The sequence below is a fragment of the Acartia tonsa genome, chromosome 2 (assembly GCF_053477335.1).
Source record: "Acartia tonsa isolate MP-2025a chromosome 2, ASM5347733v1, whole genome shotgun sequence".
Taxonomy (NCBI): Eukaryota; Metazoa; Arthropoda; class Copepoda; order Calanoida; family Acartiidae; genus Acartia; species Acartia tonsa.
Window position 1 is genome coordinate 29,064,178 of NC_137261.1, and position 16,047 is coordinate 29,080,224.

Sequence of the window (16,047 nt, forward strand, 5' to 3'; positions counted from 1 at the left end):
GCGTCAGAAGTAAAAAGGCGTTATGTTAAAAATGGTTCCTACTGCTGTTATGGACCTGACATTAGAGTGTCATGAAAGCAGCTTCGCCCGTATGTGTTAATTGATAGGTAATGTCTAGGAAGTAGGCAATCACATGCACATTTTCAAGAAATAAATTGGTGTGGTATTAATTTTTTGCAAAAAATGTGGGAAAAATTTTGTTAGCTTTAATAATTTGTTGGAATATCAGTAGATATATAACTCTGAGAAAAAAGATAGACAGACATTCCACTTCTTTTATGAAAGGATATGTATGTTATTAACTTTTATAACTTATATTCATGATAGTAACTAAATGAGTTATTACTATCTTTGTGTACAACAAACAATCAGATATCCCACTTCTTTAATACATTTCTTGTTTAACATAATAGCTTTATTCCTGATAGCAGCTCAATGAGTTTTACTTTTTAGTTACGCAATATTTAGTCATTTGCTGAAATTAGAATATAAATTAAAATTTATTCTATATTTTTATTTTTTTTTTTTTTTTTTTTTTCTGAAACAGGTTCATATTTCATGTTTGTATTTGAAGATACAATTTCCGAATACGGAAATTAAAGATGGTTCATACTCCAATTAGCGATAAGGTGGCAATGATGTTATATTATAACTGAATAAAAAGACTAAAAGAAGAAGCCGAGGATCTTTCCTCCCAAGTGCTTTTTCCTGGCCTCCTCATGGTCCATGATACCCCCAGATGTGGTCATAACAACAAATCCGAACTGTCTGGAAGGCAGAAGCTTGGAGGTCCATCCCTCAATGTCCCTGATACCAACGTCGAATCTGGGAGAGATGACACCACACTTGTTGAGTCTACCAATAAGATTGACGACGATCTTGCCAGCACGGTGATCATCAATGATCTCAAACTCTCCAATGTAACCGTGCTTCATCATCACGGTCAAGAATTTAATCACAACCCTAGAACTGGGTCTCAAAATGACCTGGCGTTTACCGCCCTTCTCTGCGTTGTTTAGGGTACGCAAAGCGTCCGCAAGTGAATTCATACGAACCATCTTGTCTTCTCTTAGTGAAGTGAATCAAGCAAATTTAGCTTGGTATTTTTAAAATGAATTTTTGTTTATAATTAATGAACTAAAGTGTTCAGATCGGTTCAGCGTTTAAGATAGAAATACACACAAACGCACACACATAGAAATCCTGATACTTTTATAAAGGAATTAATTACGATTATAATGAGAAAAAAATAATATCGCTAGTTGTTTGCAGTTTGTAGAAATTTTAACATTTAGTTATGCTTAACAGCTGCGACTTTTAATAAGAAATTGCAATGGACGTAGAATATACGTGGATATTATGACATGGAAAAATTTTCGTCAATTTAGGTTGCTATGGATAATATTTGTTGATCAGTTTGTTCATCCAGTAGAGGGGAGGGGATTCGGGTGGATGAGGGAGGGTTTTATTTTGGCCAGCTACAAGTTTTACTTTTTTAGAGTACATGATAATCCAAGTAATAATATATCCATTGAAATTGCAATTGGGGAAAAAAAAATGCTGAAGCTGCTGGGTATGAAGTCTTAATGGCAGCAGAAGAGCTTAATAGACTTAGAAACAAATTGATTATTCTAAATATCCGTATTCAATTGTTCAGAAGCCCAAATTGTAGCAAAGCTTTTTGTAGATTTTGTCATTCATTATTTAAGAATTTTAAAATTATAAGCAAAAAATCAAAGATCAATAGGGCTAGGACAATTGCCGATGAATTGTTATACATCCCCAATGATTTCAATTAGTGGTTGAAACGTTTGGACATTCATGGACCAATGGACCAACCAATCAAAATTCTATAAAAGTCCCCAAAATTGTTAGGTCAACAAATAAGAAAACATTATTAAAAACGTTGTTGACTTATTTAATAAATAGCCTTATGTCTCGATCCTCCCTCTTTGGCAAAGATTAGAAATAACAAGAATAAAACACAATAAATACACAAAAGTGAATCTCTGAAACTTTAGCAAAAACGAACATTAAGAGTGTCACAACTGAATAAACAGAATATAAAGTTTAAACAAAATTGTAAATTTGTTGCAAAACTGTTTATTTTCAAATACTGTTTAAGGACATTCCTACATTTTTAGTACTTGATATGGAGATGCTTCGATTATGATATTGAATTTGTTATCATAGAAATCAGTATTCCAAAAATCAGATTAAATAGGATAACTAAATATTTTAAAATATTTTTCTATTCTGTGAAAAATGATTTAAATGGACGTGAGGATATTCTTGTAACGATTAAGAGTTGCTACTCTTTATAAATCGTGCAAAACTACACAGGAATCACCATGCCAAGTTTGAAAGCGATATTCTAACCTAAATTGACGAAAAGAGGTAACTGTTACGGACGGACACTTGGAATTATAGAGTTGCTTTGCTGCTAATAAAATGCTGAAACATAAATACACGGAAATGGGTAATTTGTGTATTACATACATGCAATTTAATTTAATGCTTATTTCTTTAAATTGCCTCTAAAATTAGACAATTTAATTTTTTATTCATGCACAATCAGCATAAGTAATTATGTTAATTATAGACAATTAAACAGAATGTGGCAGCTATCGCCACTTGAACCGCAGTTTTCAGCAAGGTGATAAAGACCAGGGAGGGAGGCTGTTATTACACTAGTCCCCAAAGTTCTATAATAAAGCTCTCAATCATCGAACCCAAAACTTTGAAAACTTTTATTGGATTTTGATTGGTTGGTTGATTCAGTTGAATGTCCAAACGTTTCAACCATAAATTATGATCTACAGGAGGGGAAAATTTGTGTATCATCATTGGGAATGTACATCAATTTAACGTCATGTCACTTAATATTCCTGGAATAAAGACACCCCTCGTAGACGCAATTTACAGACGCAGTCAATCTGCAAAATTATGTACAAGCTGCACAGCCGCATAATATTATATTCATATTTTTGAAAATTAGCAACTAAAACCGAGCCGGTCTTAGGATGAACAGCTGCCGAGCCCTGATAATAAAGAAATAAAAATGTACAACGATGACACTTTCCAATATATATAATTACAAATTAAAGGCTTATTCAAAAATAATTTTGTAACATGATTTTGAATTTTAAGATTTAGATAGATCTGGACATTTCCTTAGAATGGATTTGAATGCTTATTTAATGCCTCAAATATAATTTTATAAAGGAAGACAACATCAATAAAAGCAAAGCTCTAAGATATTAAGAAGGGACAAACGAACAATAACTCTTTAATAAATAAAAACCGAAGTAAAAATAAACATTTTATCAAAAAAAACTGAAAAGATATTGAAGCCTTTATATTGAAATTGAGAACTTTATTGATATAGGTATTACTTGTGTGATCATAGTATCTGGACTAGTATTCTGGTAATTTAAACAATAAGAAAATTGGTCCAGAGTATGTTGATTATAGAGTGGCCAGATTGGTGGTAGAATAATTACATAATTTTCAAATCAGGGCTTAACAGCGCGTCATCCCTCTGTAAGTCTACTCCCTTATTGCTTCAATCTTTTAATTTTTCATTTTAATATCCGAGGAAAGCTGTCTATATTACGATGCGATAAATATGATACTTACTTGAGATAGTGCTGTCTAACTTGAGGGAAGATGAAGGTTGTAAATCTCCCCAACAATTGAATTTTAGAAACTACATAGACTAAGTTTCCAAAGGCAGGCCAGTATACATTTTAAGTGACAACGGTTAAAATAAATTTCCCACTACCAAATATTTAATTCCCAAAGATTTAAATGAACTTAAAACAGATCTAAAAAATATTAGCAAAAAATTTTTGTTTTTAAAATACAATGCCATACCGGAAGGCCAGTATTACGTCATTTTTTTCGATCAATATTATCCAGTATACAACTTACTTTGCCTGTCAGTTCGTTGGCCATTCAACAAAAGACATATATAAATCCATATTTTTAAGGTTTTGTGATTTTCTTTTGTTTATCAAATATATTTTTATTCTTTCCTAATATACATTTATTATCTTTGTTACTATACCTGAAATAAAGTTAAAGAGGAAGAGGAATTTATGAATACCCCAGGGACAGGGGAGAGATATACACACAAAATTAATCCAGGGCTCAGCAGTTGTAGCCATATCCAGCCGAGCCCCTCAATCTCTAGACAATAAATATAGATGTATAATTTAGACTACTACCTGGAGATCCTTTTCTTCTGCTAGCAAATTGTTTTCTGTTCTTTTTCAGGGACTCAGATGTGTTTTTTTTCCGACGCTATTAGCCGATTTCAAAGACCCATACTAAATGGGGACAGGGTCCCCACCCTGTAGATAGAGTTACATTTAGCTCATCATGCAGGGGCGTCCAAGATTTTTTTTTTGGGGGGGGGGGGGGTAAAATGAAAAAAAATTTGGGGGGGCTAATCCCCACTTTAATCCCCCCCCCCCCTTGGACGTCTATGAGCTCATGTACCATCTATTCTTTTACTTTATTCTCCAGTCAAGGACGTCCAATCTTTTTGATGGGGTTAAATTTAGGGGTTTCCAAGGAGGTAAGGAGGGTAATCTAATTTATTTTTTATTATTTTTTTTTTGAGGGGGGGGGGGTAAAATGATCTTTATTAAAGTATGAGTGGTGTAAACACCCCTTAACCCCCCCCCTCTTGGAGATCTACGCCACCAGTACCCTAGAGGCATAATAACTGCTGTTAAAAATATTAGATAATTAACCCAATATCTAATATTAACAAGACGATTAAAGGTCAATAAAGACTTTCTATTCTGCAAACTAAGCAAAAAAATGTTGTTACGCTAAGGCCAATAAATTACATGCTTACAAATTCCTTGGCACGAACCTTACACCATTTTCACTTTTCCGTCTCATAAACCTAACTCAATTTATTCTTTTCCTTGATACTATTTACGCTTGTAGCACAAAACTACAGATATTTCATACTGCAAAATTTATACTTTTTCAATGCACTTTCTCTCTGTCTGTTTTAAAAAATCTTACATACATAAATAAGGACAACTTAATCGTTTAGGCAATGAAATCACAAATAGACATTAAAACTTTTTAGATCAGTAAAAGCCTTCAACTCTAGGGATGTCACAGAATAAAAAGAGATGTGGGGAAGGGAATACCACTACCAATCAGTTCAGTACCATAATCGACAACAAGAAGAAAAACTAGCAGATAACCTTCAGGTTCTAATGTTTTCTTCCTTTTTTTCAAGACAGAAAAAACACCACATTATCTCTTTGCAGCTCTATAGGGTTGGAGGATGACAGGATAAGAAACAGAAAAAGATATTCATAAAAAATATTTGAATATTGTAGCAGCTACGATCCCAGACGCATCAGACCTTAAAGAGTAGAAACGGTAGGGGAGGAGGTCAATCATTTTTCAACTTTATTTTAAACAAAAAAATATAAAAAAAAATTTTTAATTGTGGAGGGGTTAAAATTTTCTAGGACTAAAATTTTCACAGTAAGTAATAGTATTTAGAATTACTAATTTTTCTTTTCAATTGAACGTACAGACACGATATTTTAAGCTTAGCGAATCTTTTGCTGCGACTGTAAAGGCAAATATTTATAAATAAGGTATCATGTATTTTAAACAATTGTAGGTTATTTGTAATTACTTTTTTCTCTATCTGTTTAAACACATTTTTTTTTGATTAAACATATCTCTATTCCTTCACAAGTGATAAAGAAGGGTAAAATTGAGTCTGGATGCCTAGGGATACATTTTTACACCATTATTTACACTTTTATACAAAGAATCTATAAACACCTACATATACACCTCTCCTTAAAATATATTTTTACATTATTATTTACACTTTTATACAAAGAATCTATAAACACCTACATATACACCTCTCCTTAAAATAAATTTTAACACCATTATTTACACTTTTATACAAAGAATCTATAAACACCTACATATACACCTCTCCTTAAAATATATTTTTACACCATTATTTACACTTTTATTATTTACACTTTTATATAAATAATGTAAATACTCTTAATATGTATTACTCTAGCGCAAATTAAGTTATTTAATACTAGGGTCGGGCCGGATATCCAGCAACATTATATACAACTAAAATCAATGCTTTTTTAAAGTTTTAAATGGCTGTAATTTTCTTATTTTGAAGCTAGAAATTTTTTTCAGAAAATGTTTATCTTTATGTAAATTTTATATTAGAAATCTCAAAACATAAATTTACCTTTCATATACGACTTACTTACTTTATTGTGTCAATGTCCATTGCAGATCTATGTAGGAAATAAATGTCTATGGTTGAGTTATCCAAAAATTAAGTATATAAAACCCATAATGATGAAATCAAAATAACTTTACTCCCATTGACAGATAAGATAAAACCCATGATACTATTATTTTAAACTGGGTGTGACGTTTATTTTCATGTTGATATTGCAAATACCATAAGAAATATAATTGTATCTTTTTTGATATCGGCCAAGAAATATACCTATAATCATTTTACTTAAACCAATAAATGTTATTTTTTCGAAATGGGAAATTTATATTAGCAAAATATAATTTTCAGCTGCTTTTAAAGGTTAATGTCTGATATTCTTGAGCGAGGCTTAGCTCATAAAGGATGTCTTCATCCTTATATCTTGATACATTTGGAATATGTTAAAGAAAGGTGCGTGTATTATACACCTGTAGATAAATATACTAGAAGGTGTGGAGCTACATTTTGTGTTGTATAAGAGAACCTTTGATCTGTGTGCAAAAACAAAAGATAGGCCTATGTTTCTTTCTCATGGTCGACAACCATAAATACTTCTTAATATATTTTGTAGTATAGCTTTCAAACTGGATTAGAACCGGTTCTCGTCCAATCTGAAAAATCATTTATAACATCCTTTTACAGACAATTTTCCACTTCCACAAATATTAAAATAAAAATCAAAAAATTATATATACATCTATACTTATACATTTATTTTGTCTACTTAAAAGAGGGGGAATGGAAGTTGGTTGATAAAAGATAGATCTATGTGCAAAAAGCGACTGAATGCGACAGCGGTTGACAAACCATCACTTCATTGGTCAACTTCTTATTCCACTGGTCTTCTTAATTTGTTTCTGTTATACACTTTAATCGATATATTATTCCTTGGATGCCGCACCAGATTTTCATGTACTCTGATAAAATGCTGATTGGAGCTGGCTAAAATCACAATACCTCCCCCCATCCTCCCCATCCCCTCCTCTCCCCTGTATGAACGAACTGACCAATAAATTAGCAAGCTAAACTGACGACAATTTTTCCCCTGTCATAATATCTTCTATGTCCATTGTTATTCTACAGGTCTTCTTAATTTGTTTCTGTTAACCACTTTAAATGCAGCAGTTGATGTTGCGGGATTTTCAAACAAGAAATCAAAATTAAAAAGTGTTTGATTAGTAGAAATGCATCTTAAAAAGTTATGTATCCCAACGTATTATAAACAGCTATCCGCGGGTATTAAAATGAAAAAAATATAAGATTAAAACTGGTTTTGTTGGCCCCGAGGGACTGAAGGCCCGGTCTAAGAAAACAGATATAAAGTTTTAAATCTTTTATTCGTGGAAAATTGTCAGTATTACGAAGCTATACTGGAAAAGTAAATACATATACATTTACATGAGTTTTGTATATTCCCAGTGTGTATTAAGACAACTCTCTTTTATTGTGTCATTTTCTATATTCTAATCTAACAAATATCAGCCCTTCTCAGATATAACTGTTTTCTAAAAGATTATAGAATTCAAATTTTCAATATTTTGCAGTGATCTAAAAATTGAAACCAGAATATCATGCATTTGACTTATATAAAAATGTCAAAATGCAATGATTAATAGCTAGCAGAGTGTAGATAAATCATCTTCACTTTATGAAAAATAGGAAATAGAAATATGTATGTAAAAAATCGCGCAACCTATCTTGTTACATTCTTTTAAATACTAAAAAGATTGAGTTTTCAATTTTGGTGAAGGTCCTTCGACAGTTTTAGGCTATTTTTTTCAAAAATAAAGTCTATAGATGAGTATTTTCTGCCGTAGTCCTCATAGATTATAGATATCCTAAAAGATAAGAATTTACTAGTTATCATATAAAATGCAGGATAGTTTAAATATTTGGCTCTGTGAATCTGCATTTTAATTACAAATTTAATAACACTTATAATAAAGTAACAGGATCTGTGTGTGTTCTCCTTTATCATATAGCTTACCCTAGGTCCTGGGAAGGTTTATAACTATTTTGGGGAGTAGTACCACCACCGAAATACCTAAAAATATTTTTAAGTGTCGCTAGAGGCCGCCTTATGTATGACTTATTGGGCTTCCTTTCTTATTGGGTATTGATTTTTTCTAAACTACAATTGGAAGTGGGATTTCGAATCCCCCTCCCAACCCTTCTTCAAGAGCCCCTAGAGCCCTCTAGAGGGTGTAGCCGCTAGCTATCTTATATATTTTGTTTATATTTTATATATATATATTTATATATATTGAAGATTTAAATTTGGCAAAACCTTGCGAAATAAACAAATACCAGAACAAAAATTTAACTAATTAGAATACATAAATCTAAATATTTTGAATTACCTAAAATTTGCTAATTAAAATGAAAGCTTGGGTGAATACATTTTCTTTCTTAGTCTGACCCTTACATGGGGTTACTTTACTCAAGGTTACTAAAATAAATACATAAGTAAATTGTAGTACACCTGATAAAAATATATCCTTGTATTATAGAAATACTATCCTTGTGACCTCTGTAGTATGAACTATATAATTATATATACACCTGATAGTACTATATCCTTGTATTATAGGAATACTATCCTTATGACCTCTGAATTATTGCCCCTGCAAATATTCAAACAAAATTATACCCAAGTGTATTTTAGACCTTGAATATTTCATTTTTAAACAAGCATAAAAGAAATTAATTTAGCGAAGCCGAAGGAAAGATCGTTACGGAGGTACTTAGTATCCTTATACTAAAGTAACAGGATGTTCGTCTGTTTATTTGTCTGTGTGTGAAAAATGAAAAATACCCTCCGCAAAAAAAAATTTGTGTTACATTTTTTTAACTAAAATTAAAAATGATAAGGGGGGCACCCCCCCCCCCCAAAAAAAAAAAATGTCCACCCCCCAAAATATTTTTTTTACTTTTTCTTTTAAAATCTAAAATAAGGTTATCAAATTCGACTCCCTCCTCCTTAAGTGCCCCTAGAGGCCTCTAGGGGCGTATAGGAGAGAATAAAATGGACTATAACCATCCCAGGACCTATGTGGATGACCCCTGAAATGGAGAACTCTTCAATCAAAAAAAACATTCATAGATACACAGTTATAATATGTTAGGAAAGGTTTCAATAAGTCTTCAGAAGGTGGTCGGTAATGCAATTAATATACGGCCAGAGAAAACGGGCGAAAAATATGTCTTAACCAACCATTTAGTTTGTTATTGACCGACGGACAGACACTAATTATGAAAATAGCATCGCTTTGAATGTGTACTTATCTTTCACCACTTGTTCAGTTCAGGCGCGTCTCTCTTTTGGATTGTGGAGTCCAGAGAATACGGCCACCCTGCTCCTCCATGAATTCCTTTTTTTGGCAAGTGCTTCAGCTTCTCCCCATGTTAATTCCAAATTAAAGAGGTCCTTTTCAGTGCTCCGCCTCCAGGTCGAGACAAAATAATCTGTAGTAGGGGGTAAAACTTAAAACAGTTTTGGAAACGAGATCCTTTTAACATTAACCCACTAAATCCAGCACCTCCCACTCCCTTTCCCACGTCTCCTAACCCCAGAAAAAAAATAAACATAAAAACTAAACAACCTTATTTCCCCAGTTTTATTTAGAAAATATTCTTCTTTATTACATTAAGCTTTCTTTCCCTTTCTTCCCCCTGACAAAAAGAAAACATCCCTCCCCCTTATTTCTTAAAAATGAATCCTGACCTATTCTCACAACTGACCCCTAATCCCCTTCTCCACCCCTTAACACCCTTTGTTTTCATACAACAATTCAATACATGTAGATTTTATGTATTTCCACCCCTTTTGTATTTCCCAAAATTTCCCCCTTTTCAGGATGTCTCCCTACCCCTTGTATCTCTCAGAGATTCCCCCTTTTCTCTGGTAAATATTTTTAAATGGGGGTGTTCATACAAGACAGCTAGCAATAACTTTGAAATTTAATTACTAAACTTGATAGAGCTTTAAATAATGGTCTTTTTTAGTGAACTTAGTGATTAAAAATTTATTTTGATCGACTAAAAACCCGAGGGAAATAGAATGAATTTATAGAAGTGGTAAGCCGTTTTCATAAAGTGAGGGTTTGTCAACTTGTATAAAAGTTGGTTTGAATACTCAAAGCATCACTTTGATTGAATCTCCTTAAGGATAAGGCCGCTGAAGTAAGATTCAGATAAAAAAAATTTAAAAATATATAGATATTGTTTCGTTTGAGCTAACCAGTGTATAGGGCTATTTCTGATTACGATTTATCTAAAGAATTTCATTTGTCATAACTACTTAGAAATTAGCTGAAATTGAATGTTTGTTTATAGATATAGAGAATAACTCTGAATTCCCAAGCATCCTTATTCTTTACACTACTCATATCAACACAACAGTATAAAAAAGAACAAAAATGAATGAAATTATTAATTTTTAGTAGAGGAAGAACTGGAAATCTATAAAATTCATCTAAAAATATTACGTCGATTATGGGTGAACAAATAGATAGATATTCTCAATTAGCTCCGCTAAGCACGGTACTGTCAAAAGTATTAAATCTGTTAAAAATAGGTCTGATTAAATAAACTGTATAAATAAAAATAGGCAACAACAAAAATATACTTCAATTATCATACTTTCAGACACCTTTTACTACCTATCATATATGCACAACAAGACATGATTATATTTATTATATTTTATCCAACAATGCTCCAGTGTGATTTCTTATCTACCTTCCATTTCTTTCTTGAAAATTGTTCCCTTTTTCTTGTAGTTGCTGCTTGGCGGCCATCTCAGTCCTAAACTACATATTTATAAACATTCCCTTTCCCCCTCCCCTTTTATTTATTCTCTTGGGGGTGTGCGTACATAAATGAAAATAGATACAATTTGACAAAGTAAATATGATTATTAGAACAGGTTTAAAGACAATTCCTTAATGCTGTGGGTTAATGAAAAGTATGTCTGAAAGACTGCTCGATGTTTTGGCCTACTGGCAGCTAAATAAATAATCTAGCTGTATATAAGATGCGATAAAATTCAAAATTTAATAATCATTTTACGGTCGCAGTTGAAGGATTTTAAAGATGTGAGTATTTGCTGGAAATTTTGGTAACATACTTTTTAACTTCAGCCAATATACACATTAAGAGACTAAGATTTATTTCATTTAGCGTTTATTTGCGTTACATTATATTGTAACTTTACTATAAATACCCCGTTTTCATAAACCTCCTTCTCCTAAATTTCTTTCTTTTCCAAGACATCTCCTAATCCCTCTTTCCTAGCTCCTATGCTAAGCCAACCCCTCCTCCCCCTTTTCCTCCTGAATGATTTTGACTTAGTTTAGTTTTCAAACTTAAGCGTTAAGCTTTCGTTTCGTTTCATTCTAGTAAGTTAAACACAACACAAGTATTTTAGTGATTTTTTTTACCGTAAATCTAACTTTCTATTTCAGTAAAGAGGATAAAATGACTAATATTCTATAGAATTATAGTGAAATCATTTTGCTTAACGTGAACTTTTATATATCAGATTTGTTATCTTAAAGGGTTTAGCTTACAACTTTGCTCAGTAATAATAATATTTAATCTAAGAGCAGTTAATTTCAAATTTGTAAAGTGAGTGAGACCCTACAGTTATAAATGGAAAGTGATCTATGATGCCTTAGATAACCTCTATCAAATTAAATATTGCTGAGACATGTAATTAACTAATTTAATTTAATTACAACATTTTGATGAGTGACAGTCGAAAGTGATTTTGAACGATGTTACATAAAATATTATGAAACCCAGAAAATGAAGAAATTTTAATAGATTTTTAATTGAAATTAAGAATTTAATAAATAATTATAGTGAAGATGGCAACAGTGATACAATTGTTGGTTTTATTCCAATTATTAGTGCAGCTGTGTGTGGGTCAATATCAGCTGGTGAGACAGGACCCATTTGCCAGCCTGTCGGCCACCCTCGTCACCAAACAGAGCGCCGCATGCGACGGAGAATTCGCACATTTACGTTGTCCGGCCGGTGCCCAGGTAAATACGTCCATAATGGATATAAAATACGTGGATAATATGATAGGGGAAAATTTGTCGTCAATTTAGCTTGATGGTATGGACCACATATATTTGTCAGTTCGATCATCTAGTAGAAGGGTGGGGGGGGGGGGGGGGGAAGGAGTATATAGTTATGGAGTGACTGCGTTTGTAATTTCAACAATGATGAAACAGTAAAAAACAAAGATCAGCAAATTAGACAGACAAAAGAACATTGATATATATAAATTAGCATCGCGCATTCAATATTTTATTTTCAACAAAATCTAGAAGTTGAAATACAAAAATTAAATGCATGATTATGATTTTCATGTTCTCTAATAGGTGAAACACGGAGTGGGCTAAAACAAAAATATTCTGATTTGTGTGTAACATTTATAAATATCAAATGATTCTATTCTAACTATTGAATGGAATGACATAACTTTTATTAAAATCAGACAATATTCTATATTAAATTTAAAGCAATGGCCTTTTTAAAATTCTATTATGTGTCGTCTCACACTATATATATATCAGTAGCAAAGCTTAGACAAAACTTACATTGTCTGTTCGACCGTCCGTGCAATAGGGTGAATAGAATGTAAGACTTTCCCTGACAATTGAGCATCTACTGATTAAATATCTCACTTTGGTTATTCGTTTGTCTAAAGGTTATTTAAATCACCATTAAAGTAAAGGTTATTTGATTTCAATTGAACATGCAATTTTAATTCAAAATTCAAAATTTTGATTTCATTGCTATGTTATAAGAGAGGATTCTATAATATATCTTTGACAATTCCCATCACCAATAGGCATTTTGTCTGTCCTTCTGTTGAGTATTCTTGATTTTTATTTCTGCTCCTCGCTGTTTATGTTTGTAGTCCTCCTTGTTAAATTGTGATGTTCTCTGCAATAAAAACTTTCTTTACATATATTTTGACACACAAACAACACATAAATATTTTGTGTATCATTTCATTTTTACACAGACACAAAAATTTGCTTTGTGTGTGTGTGTGTGTGTGTGTGTGTGTATGTGCGACAGTGAGTGGGTAAATGTGAAGTCTGTCTCAAAATAAATCTGGTGTAGTTTCAATTTCAAAATAAAGCTATGATTATAGAGAGCTAACGCCTAGAGAGAGGGGACATTGGACTGTTCATTACACTAGTCCCCAAAGTCTTATAATAACGTTTTCAGATTCTTTGACTTAACAATCTTGGGGATTTGTGTTGAATTTTGATTGGTTGGTTCATTCAGTTGAGGGTCCAAAGTTTCAATCAATAATTGAAATCTACAGAAGGGATAATTCTGTGTATTATCATTTGGGATGTACATAAATGTATCGGCCACTGTCTCATCCCTTTAGATCCATGGAGTTAATGTCTATGCCAAATTTCTTTGATCGACTTTTAATATCCACCAAAATTAAAGACACAACATAACAAAAAAACCTAGATCTGAATGCAGATGTTCCACGTTTTGAAAATCTCAAAAGAATGAGAAGAATAAGGTTGGTCCATGAATAATGAGAAAATGAGAATAGATTCATACCCAGTTGGATTCAAGAGTAGCATTGTTTAAATAAATTTCAATTTGGGTAGTTCAAAGTATCTAAAAAGCATAATCCTGATATGGACATATAGACAGATGGACAGATGGACGAACGGACGGATGAACAGATATTCTGTCCATCATATCTGTTATCTGTATACTTTCAATACATTAATGCAAATTCTTTTCTATCCCAAGCTTTCTTCTTTCTCCGCTGTGTCACTGTCATTGAAAATTTGCAAAACTAAATTTTATTAAACAAGGACGATAGCAACCATATTCAAAATATTTATTTTATTATGTTAGTTAAAGGGATGGGCTCGACAGCCGCCGTAAGTCTCAGGGAAATGGACCTTTAACAATTCTAAAAAAAGCTGGCAGTCTAAACCTGGCTCAAATATGATGTACCTCTTTCAAAAAAAAAATTAAAGCATGCAAACGGGTTTTAATTTGTGGCTTAGTCGCAGCTGCCGAGCCCTGCTTTTGATAGTTTAATTTACACATTAGCTTGTCCTTTAATAAAGAATTTCAAATAAACTTTTATTATTAGATAGTCTTACTAGCTTTGGCAAGTTATACTAATATTTTAAAAATATGAAACTAAATTTAAAAATTAGGTACAAGATTAAGAAATATGATTATTAATACTTGACTCTATGATAATGGATACACTTTAAGGTTGTATTTTGGAATATACAATGCATATCGTTAGAATCGTCATAAACTCTAGTTTTTGGGTGTTTAAAAAATATTCCTGTGCTACATATAGTTTTGGAGCTACGTGGTAAAATGCCCCAACTTACTTAAAACTTTTCAACCTTTCTCACATTTTCCAACGTAGCTTCTATACTACAAATAGCATGAATATGACACATATATTTCCAAAAATTCTAACGGTATGAGTAACATTTTTCTACTATTAACATAAGCCGCGCAATTTGTTTTTTTTTAAATGCACGCATGTTAGCACACCCGTTAAATTGGTCATGATCCAAAAATCTTCTAAAATTAGGTACTTTGGAAAAACCGGTTTTTACGGCATGATTTGTTGATAATCGCCAAGTATTTTTAGTAGCGAAGCTACTCTATAATTCACTTTGTCCGTCCGTCAGTCAGTCAGTCCGTCAGTCAGTCCGTCAGTCCGTCAGTCCGTCAGTCCGTAACGCTATGGGGGAAATGGGATTTACTCAGCTCCTATAAAAGACAGAATGCTGAAATTTTTTGACAACATTCCCATTATTAAGGAGCACAATTGACTATAAAACATCATTTGCGGTCGGACCGATTTTTAGCAGGTTTTAGGCTATTTTTATATTTTTCACATTTTTCTCCATATCTTCAGTGTTTATGGTCCGATTTTCAAAATTTTTTCAGTTACAGATATCAAAATTAAATTTGCTGTCGTTTAAAGAAACAATCATGAAGGCCAGACTGCCTTTTTAGCAGGTTTTAGGCTATTTTTATATTTTTTACATTTTTCTCCATAGCTTCAGTGTATGGTCTGATTTCCAAAATTTTTTCAGTTATAGATATCAAAATTAAATTTCCCGTCTTTTAAAGACGACAACCATGACGGCCAGACTGCCTTTTCAGCAGGTTTTAGGCTGTTTAATATACATTTTTTTTTAACATTATTCTCCATATCTTCTGTGTTTATAGTCCGATTTTCAAAATTTTTTCAGTTGTAGATATCAAAATTAAATTTCCCGTCTTTAAAGGAAATAACCATGATGGCCAGACTGCCTTTTTGGCAGGTTTTAGGCTATTTATAAATATACTTAACACTTTTTTCCACATCTTCAGTGTATATGGTCCGATTTTCCAAATTTTTAAAGTTTTTAAGGATTTAAAAATTAAATTTTTTGTCGTTTTAAGAAAACAACCATGGCGGCCAGACTGCCTTTTATCAGGTTTTTGGCTATTTTTATATGTTTTACATATTTCCCAAGATCTTTGTTTATTTTGATCCAATTTTCAAACTTTTATGGGATATCAGTATCAAAATAATTTTTCCCATTGTCATGAGCATCTTTAATATAATTTACTTTGACCATCGTCATCATACAAAATAAAACAAGGTTTCATATTTATTTTATCCAATAAATCTGTTCTTGATTTTAGTAAAAACCTTTTAA

The 16,047-nt window shown here is 32.1% G+C and overlaps 2 protein-coding genes across 2 annotated transcripts in view; one reads left to right on the top strand and one right to left on the bottom strand.

Annotated features, from left to right (window-relative positions):
• Nucleotides 1-510: 510 nt before the first annotated feature.
• On the bottom strand, nt 511-1,104 carry LOC145309212 (small ribosomal subunit protein uS8A). The gene has a single exon (XM_080150325.1). The coding sequence runs from the start codon at nt 1,056-1,058 to the stop codon at nt 666-668; it is 393 nt and encodes a 130-aa protein (XP_080006451.1). The 5' UTR covers nt 1,059-1,104; the 3' UTR covers nt 511-665.
• A 10,556-nt stretch (nt 1,105-11,660) lies between these two features.
• The window catches only part of LOC145312492 (uncharacterized), a 44,298-nt gene continuing 39,911 nt past the window's right edge, over nt 11,661-16,047 (top strand). The window contains exon 1 of the mRNA XM_080151751.1: nt 11,661-12,354. Coding sequence (XP_080007877.1) covers nt 12,178-12,354 — 177 coding nt within the window. The 5' untranslated portion in view covers nt 11,661-12,177. The remainder of the gene's footprint in view (nt 12,355-16,047) is intronic.